An 8,324-nucleotide genomic window follows, 5' to 3' on the forward strand; every position below is an offset into this window, starting at 1 on the left:
TTAACATATGTGATTATCCTGCCTAATATGTTTATCACAAATATGTCACTAATCACTAATATGTTTATTTGTTTATCACAACACCTTTGGACCTTCAGCAATCGATTATTTCCCTTCATCTACATAGAGACAGAACGATGGTGTCTTAAACATCTCATTCATTTCACCAAATAACTTCACGCAGGTGGATAACGGCCGTCTCGGTCACGCTATGTTGCGTGATGCAGTTTTGAAGAACCAAATGCATTTATTCAATGAATAAGTCAAGCTAGTTCTATGTTTATGATGTTGTAAGTTACGGTACCGATTGAAGTTGAGTTCGAAGCCAGTGGAAAACAGCGCTGCGTTTGTGCTCTCCAGGTACAAATGTTGTGATCTCTGACTGACGACCGGGCGAGACTCGAGTAAGAGATGTCCAAACGAGCTCCGGCAGGGCGGGCCAAGGCGGAGCGAACGGACGCCCTTCAGGCCGCCAATGACGAGCTGAGAACCAAACTGATGGACGTCCAGTTAGAACTTCAGCAGGAGAAGAACAAGGTGAAAACCTCAACAGACAGACACTGCCTGCCTCCCTGCCTGCCTCCCTGCCTGCCTCCCTGCCTGCCTCCCTGCCTGCCTCCCTCCCTCCCAGTTTTCCCGATGTAGATTAGACATGCGTGTGCCATGACTGTGTCAGCCTACATCAACAAATGCACCGAGGACGTCAGCACCACTAAGAATATCATCACCCGGGGCAACCAACGACCCTGGATGACTGAGGAGGTACGTCAAACGCTACGAGCGCGGAACTCTGCCTTCAAGTCTGGCGACAAGGAGACACTGAGGACAGCGAGAGCCAACTTGAACCGTGCCATCAGGATAGCGAAGCGAGACCGCAGTCGAAAATTTCAGGATCGTTTCCACGACGTCAAAAACATCAGGAGTATGTGGCAAGGCATACGGGCGATTACAGACTACAACTCACCCTCCCCCCCCCCGGTGGGTGTAGTTGATGCTGACTTTCTAAATGGTCTAAATAACTTCTTTGGGAGGTTCGAGGCACTAAACGGCACTCCAGCAGTTAAAACTGTCCCCCATCAGGAAGAGGAGGTACTCTGCCTTGACTCCGCCGATGTGTTGAAGACCCTGAGGAGAGTCAACCCCTGTAAGGCCCCTGGCCCCGACAACATTCCTGGGCGTGTGTTCAGGGAATGTGCAAGTCATCTGGCTGGGGTCATCACAGACATTTTTAACACCTCGCTGGGCCAAGCCACAGTGCCGGCGTGCTTTAAGACTGCCTCCATCATTCCGGTGCCGAAGAAACCTCAAATCACCTCATTTAATGATTACCGGCCTGTTGCACTGACTCCGGTTATGATGAAGTGCTTCGAAAGGCTGCTTAAAGGTCACATCGTTTCCAGACTCCCCCTATTATTTGACCCGTTCCAGTTTGCCGACCGGCAAAACCGCTCCACTCAGGACGCCATCTCCTCCGTTCTTCACCTGAGCCTGGCTCACCTGGAGGAGAAGAACACCCATGTGCGGAGGCTGTTCCTGGACTTCAGCTCAGCGTTTAACACCATCATCCCACAGCATCTGGTAGGAAAATTGGAACACCTGGGCTTCAACACCCCCCTTCGCAACTGGCTGCTAGACTTCCTCACCAACAGACCTCAGTCAGTCCGGGTCGGACAGAACACCTCTGATGTCATCACCCTCAGCACAGGCTCCCTTCAGGGCTGCGTCCTGAGCCCCCTGCTGTGCACCCTGATGACACACGACTGCGTCCTCAGGTTCACCACCAATCACATCGTGAAGTCAGCAGACGACACAACGGTGGTGGGGCTCATCAGAGACAACAACGACCTGGACTACAGAGAGGAGGTGGAGCAGCTGGTGGGCTGGTGCAGAGAAAACAGCCTGATCCTGAATGAGGAGAAGATGAAGGAGATCATCGTCGACTTCAGGAAAAAACAGCCTCACCACGCTCCACTGATCATCAACAGCTCAGCTGTGGAGGTGGTCAGCACCACCAAATTCCTGGGGGTCCACATCACAGAAGACCTCACCTGGACTATGAACACTACGGCACTGGTCAAGAGGGCACAGAAGCGCTTGTACTTCCTGCGGAGGATGAGGAGAGCCCACCTGCCCCCACCCATCATGAGGACGTTCTACAGGAGCACCATAGAGAGCATTCTGACAAGCTGTCTCTCTGTGTGGTGTGGAGGCTGCACCGCCTCCGATTGGAAGAACGTGAGGAGAGTGGTGAGGACAGCAGAGAGGATCATAGGGGCTCCTCTTCCCTCCATTCAGGAAATTTCATCTCAGCGCTGCATGTCCCGTGCCCGTAACATCATCAATGACCCATCACACCCCCACCATGGACTGTTCTCCCTGCTGCCCTCTGGGAAGAGGTTTGCAGCATCCGCTGCAGGTCCACCAGGTTCTGCAACAGCTTTTTCCCTGCTGTCATCAGACTGTTGAACACTAGAACTGTTGAGCTCTAAACTGAACTCTGCATCACACATTCACAGAACTGTACTTTATGACACTACGGACCTCTATCTTGCACTATCTCGCACTACCAACTTTACTGAACTTGTATAAACCCTTTAAATAGAAGTTTAATACATGGTTTAGCATTCCTCTGCACACTCTTGAATACTGTTTTGCCTACTTGCACTATTGCATAATTATCACTGCTGCACTTTATACTTATTTTTAATATATATATATATATATATATATAGTATATATGTATATATATATATTTTCATAGGATATGTTACTTCTATTCAACTGCAATATCACTACTTTGTTGTAAGACGTATGCAACGGAATTTCGTTTTGTATGCACCATGTGCAGACAAGATGACAATAAAGTTTGTCTAAGTCTAAGTCATGTCAGGTCAGCTGTCTGGAGAGAGAGAGAAGTCAGGACCTGCGGGCGGAGCACCACCGTGCCACCGCCGCCATGACGGAACTCAAAAGCAAACTCCATGAGGAGAAGCAGAAAGAGTTAGCCATTACCAGGGAGACATTACTGCGGCAGCATGAAATGGAGCTGATGAGAGTGATCAAAATCAAAGATGGAGAGATCCAGCGACTGAATGCCTTGGTCCTCAGCCTGAGGGACGGCTCCATGGACAAGGTGATCCGCTCTATCCGTGTCTGACTATCCGCACGCCACGTCGGGCTTCGATGCGGCCGCTACCGTATTGTGTAGCTTGTCCCCAGTAAGCGTCGCGGCGCTCCGTTGCGGTCTCAACGGCCCGGTGTGGCGCAATGTCTGCTCAGGTGAGGAGGGGGGGCGCTTTGCTGGCGGAGGTGGAGGAGACGCGGCGGTGTCGGGAGACCGAGCGGTGTCGCCTCCACCAGGAGCGCGGAAGAAGCCCTGGCAGCGGCCCAGCAGGCCTGGCAGTCCCGAGCGGCCGAGCTCCGATCGGCTCATCACCAGCATCGGGAGGAGCTGAGCCGAACCAAGAGAGACTGCGAGAGGGAGATCCGCCGACTGGTAGGACTGATCAGATGCGCGGTGCGTGGCTATGTTCCCAATTTCGTTGTATACCTGCAGTGCAATGACACCTAAGGCATTCTATTCTATTCTATTTCACAAGAAGAAAATGTCCGGTTGCTCGCTTCGCTTTTGTCACAGCAAAGGTGTTCTAGTCGATTCCAGAAAAAAATTGGCCGGTTGCTCTCTTTGTTTTTGTCACAATTCTGGCAAATGAGTTTGCCCGCCTGCCTGAGCGCTCCCCGTTTGTACATCCAGACGGATGAGATCAAGCTGAAAGACAGAGCGGTTAGTGTTTTGGATGAAGCCCTGGGGCCGGCCACGTCCACCGCCTTCAGCTGCAGACTCAGGCTGCCGAGCAGCAGATCGCTGCCCTGAGGGATTCCCAAAGGGCGGGCCTAAACTACCCTGGAAGTGGGGTCAACGCCGCTACTAGCAATCCTCTTCATTGCGTAAGCCACCTCATCACACACTTGCAGTACGCATGACTTAGTTCGTTGCTGGAGGAAGGTAGCACAAAAACAGTTTTGAACTTTGAACGAGTGCTTGTGTGTGTGTGTTGCGGGGCGTTTTCAGTCTCAGGAGGATCGGGACACGCGACGGTTTCATCTGAAAATCGCTGAGCTCAGCGCAGTCATCAGGAAACTGGAGGATCGAAACGCCCTGCTTTCTGAAGAGCGCAATGAACTGGTAATTTATTGACGGCACGCTTGAAGGTTTGCGCTACGTTTGATGCGCGCCATCCAGCGAGGCACCCATTGCGCTTGCTTATTAGTTGAGCGGCGCGGCGAGTCGGTTGCCTGGTAGATGTCTTTTATTGGGAGCCAAAGCCACGATTCCGTTCAAACCGATGCAAAAGGAATGGATACGTTCTGGCCCGCGTGTTGTGCGTCTTTCACATCCCGCACTTCATGCTTGCAGCTAAAGCGACTGAGAGAAACAGAAAGCCAGTTTCTGCCACTCCTGTACAAAAACAAACGCCTGAGCAGGAAGAATGAAGAACTCTCGCTGGTGCTGTGTCGCCTTGAAAACAAAGTGCGCTTTGTCACCCAGGAGAACGAGGAGATGGCAAGCTTGGTAAGTCGACGCGGACAACGGCGGCGTGCCAACAGAGTCCACTGCATTTGTGTTCCACAGAGAAGGCCTAGTTCGCTCAATGACCTGGACCGCGGTTGCGGCCAGCAGGACGGTGAAATGGAGTTCCTTCAAGTTGTGGAGCAGCGGCACATCATCGACGACTTGTCCAAGGTCTTCAGGCAGGCGACTCGGTGCACGTACGGCAGCGCCGCGCTCGCTCGCTGTCGCCAGGAAACCTTTTCCGTCCAAAGCTTGGCCGGCGGCCGCCATCCAAAAAATTGGCCCCTTAAATTCCGACCTTTCAAGCAGGAGCATTGTGCGCACGCGTTTGAACACGCTTTAGACTTGTTTTGCCGTTTTCAGCAGCTCAAAGCTCCCGTTTTGTCAGCGCCTTTGCCACTCGCTGTGCGCTGAAAACGACGGACTTGCCCGGCTGCTCAGCCCGTCAACCATGAGCCGCGAGCGCGACGTCATTGTCCGTAGGCAGCTAGTGGCAAAATGCACCCTGTTAGAGTTGCGCTCGCTCCAACTTATTTTGCAAGAACCACACGGGAGACAAGTAAGTTCTTTTGGACACCTGCAGGTGGAGAGTCCATCCGTTGTACGAATGAAGTCTGACTCTCGGCTCCTGCACGAGCATTTTAATTAAGAGAAACAGGGTGGGTGTAAGAGTGGATTGAATAGAGGAAGCCCTTGACCTCTAGTCAAAACATAGCAAGGGGTGTTTTACGACTTTGTGTAGGAAGGGATAAGCGATAGGGATAAATAAGGGATAAATAATATTATTTATTACAGGTCGCAGTCAAAGTCAAAGCAACACAATGATACGATAAAGATAATCTGGAAAACCCTGACACACCCTGTAGTTGTCACTTTTGGAAAAGACGAGCGTCCCTCCAATCATCGCCGGTGACGTGTTTTTCAGGCTCTGGAGACAGGAGCTCATGTCAGAAATGTCATTGTGAGTCGCGTTTGTTTCTGCGCCGGAGCCGTTCGTTCCCTTTGCATCCAAAGAATCTCAAAGGCGGATTATTTGTGTCGACAGGAGAGAGATTTGCTGCTACGATACCGACGTCGAGAATCTCTGAGGAGGAACAAAGCGTGAGGTCCTGCAAGGTGAGTCTGTTTGTTTGCGGCTGCTTGGTGTTGCGCAAGATGAAATGGCCTTTTTCTCGCTATCGTTCCTCTCGTCGATTCATCGTGAGGTGTCGCTTCAGTTTGTTCAGAGAGATGTTTGCTTCCGCGCCCGCAGGTCATCGAAACATTTTACGGCTACGACGAAGACGTGTTGGTGGACTCGGACGGATCGTCCTTGTCTTTTCACACCGACAGAACCCCCGACACGGAACCCGAAGAGGTAGCCCGCCATTTCTGCCAGCGTATTGGCACCAAACATTCCTCTTCAGCCTGGAATCGGACTCGTCTTTGCGTCGCGGGTGCTTTGTCGCCGGTCTGACTGATTCTGGTACTAGTGCTGTGTTGCATTGGTGTGTGCATGAAGAGGCGGAGCTTCGCTACCGCCAGCTGACGCAAGAATATCAAGCGCTGCAACGAGCCTACGCTCTGCTAGCCCAGACCAGCGAAAGGGGACTACGACGCCGAGAAGGAGATCAAGGTGGCGCCCCTTCCCGCAACCCCCGGCCGGGTCGCAGCCTCCCCGTTCTCACCCAGCCTCGGGTGTTCTCTGGTCTGAAAGGAGGAGGAGGAGCCTCCCTCCTCCTCCTTTCAGACCAGAGAAAAGCTGATGGTAGAAATGGGTCACTATCAAAGCAGAGTAGCAGATCTGGAGTCAGCGCTGAAGCAACAAGGACAGGTAAGCTCATCAATGAGCACACCTTTTTCTCAGACAAAATAGCTACATTCTTCAGTCACTCATCCGTCTGGCATTACTGGACCAACCCCCCCCCCCCCCCCCCCCCCGAACGTGGCTGGGAAAATGCGGAGAAAAGCAAATGTCATTTTCCAGTCAACCAAAGAATTTGTGGATGAAAATGACACAACATTCCAAAGCTGTCCACGCGTTTGTCTCTTCTAGAATGTCAAGTGGGTGGAGGAGAAGCAGCTGCTGCGTCAGAGCAATCAGCAGTTGGCCGAAAAGGTGACGGAAAGAAAGGCGCTGGGCGGAGTCGCTTGGCGTCACACCTGTCGGGAAGCCCCGCAGATGAGGTCTGACTGTCTTTTCAGGTCAGGCGGATGGAGGCGGAAGAAGCGCGTCTGAAAGAGCACATCCAGGATATCCGAGACCAAAACGAACTGCTTGAGTTCCGCATCCTGGAGCTGGAGGTGGGAAGACTCGCACAAGCGTGTTGAGGCCAGAGATGTGACGGACGGACGGACGGACGGACGGATGCATGCCTCTGCCTTTCAGGAGAGGGAGTGGCGCTCCCCCGTCTTGAAGTTTCTGCAAGTCCGTTTCCCAGACGGCCTCAGCCCTTTGCAGATCTACTGCGAGGCCGAGGGCGTGAGCGTACGTAAGGCGTCCCTCGCAACCCTAACCTTAACCCGAGGTCCCAGAACACCTTACATTGCTCCTTGCGCCTTTCCCCCGGACATCGTCATCAGTGATCTGATGAAGAAGCTGGACATCCTGGGCTATAACGCCGTAAGTGTATGTCGAACTCCTTATGTTCGCACTCCACGAGACTCGGCGGCTCAAATGTGACTTTTGGAAGGCTTTGCGCTGAAAGAAGCTTGTTGACGCTGTGCCTTTGGGCTCTTGCAGAATCTCACCAACGAGGAGCAGGTGGTCGTGATTCACGCCAGGACCCTTCTCACCCTAGCCGAGAAGGTAACGCGCACGTCCACGCACGCTCTCGCATTCTGCTTATGTGACAGCAGCCTTTCCTCAGTGGTTAGAATACATCAAAGTGACCAAGTCAGCACTTCAACAGAAGATGTTGGACATTGAAAGTGAGAAGGTAGACAGACACGCGACATCAGCCAAGGGGAACTCCGGCAATGTGCCCCAACAATTCTGACCTTGAGCTGTGCTAGGATATGTTCTGCAAGCAGAAGGGCTACCTGGATGAAGAGTTGGACTTCAGGAAGTGTTCCATGGACCAGGCTCATAAGGTAAGCCGCCCTCAAATCTCCCGCCGGACCACTGATGGACGAGGATTGCGGCCCAGAGGATCCTGGAGCTGGAGGCCATGTTGTACGAGGCGCTACCGCAGCGGGACTGCCCCGCCACGGACGGCGAAAAAGCCAGCCACGCTGGCGTGAATGACGTGCTGACGGCGGATCAGAGAGAAGAGCTTAGGAGCGCCGTGGACCAATGGAAGCGAGCCCTGATGTGCGAGTTGAGGGAGCGCGACGCTTGCATCCTCCAAGAGAGAATGGATCTGCTGCACAGCGCGCAACAGGTAAGGGCCCAAAGCCAGCCCGGCACTTACTTGCACGCTTACTGGCTTTTGAATGCCACTTTCCATTTGTCCGTCCTAGAGGAACAAAGAGCTGAAAGAATTCATCGAAGCTCAGAAGAGACAAATCAAACAATTGGAGGAGAAGTTTCTGTTTCTCTTTCTATTCTTCTCCTTGGCCTTCATTCTGTGGCCCCAACACCAGCTGGTGAGTGAGCTCCAGCGGCACCGCACTCGACACCTCCGATACACTGCCAGCCGGTCTCAGACGTTGGCAGACGCTCCGATGCCAACGTATACCCCCCGCCACGGTGACAGAGGCACCGCGTCACACCGGCGCTCATCCAATCAGAAGGCAGGAAAAGCAAATTCACATGCAGGGCACTTTTGAA

General features: G+C 52.8%; 1 protein-coding gene across 1 annotated transcript; it reads left to right on the forward strand.

Annotated features, from left to right (window-relative positions):
* Window positions 1–6,632: 6,632 nt before the first annotated feature.
* On the forward strand, window positions 6,633–7,481 carry LOC148390199 (janus kinase and microtubule-interacting protein 3-like). The gene is made up of 3 exons (XM_088389616.1): window positions 6,633–6,856; window positions 6,942–7,175; window positions 7,296–7,481. The coding sequence occupies exons 1-3, from the start codon at window positions 6,767–6,769 to the stop codon at window positions 7,479–7,481; spliced, it is 510 nt and encodes a 169-aa protein (XP_088245742.1). The 5' UTR covers window positions 6,633–6,766.
* Window positions 7,482–8,324: the final 843 nt, after the last annotated feature.

Source organism: Syngnathus floridae, chromosome 11 (genome assembly GCF_059516105.1).
Source record: "Syngnathus floridae isolate MCC-2025c chromosome 11, RoL_Sflo_1.0, whole genome shotgun sequence".
NCBI classification, from domain to species: Eukaryota; Metazoa; Chordata; class Actinopteri; order Syngnathiformes; family Syngnathidae; genus Syngnathus; species Syngnathus floridae.

Coding starts and splice junctions, on each gene's coding strand:
- LOC148390199 (XM_088389616.1), top strand. CDS start 6,767: ATGGAGGCGGAAGAAGCGCGTCTGAAAGAGCACATCCAGGATATCCGA. Junction 6,857..6,941: donor TCCGCATCCTGGAGCTGGAG/GTGGGAAGACTC, acceptor TCTGCCTTTCAG/GAGAGGGAGTGGCGCTCCCC. Junction 7,176..7,295: donor ACATCCTGGGCTATAACGCC/GTAAGTGTATGT, acceptor GGGCTCTTGCAG/AATCTCACCAACGAGGAGCA.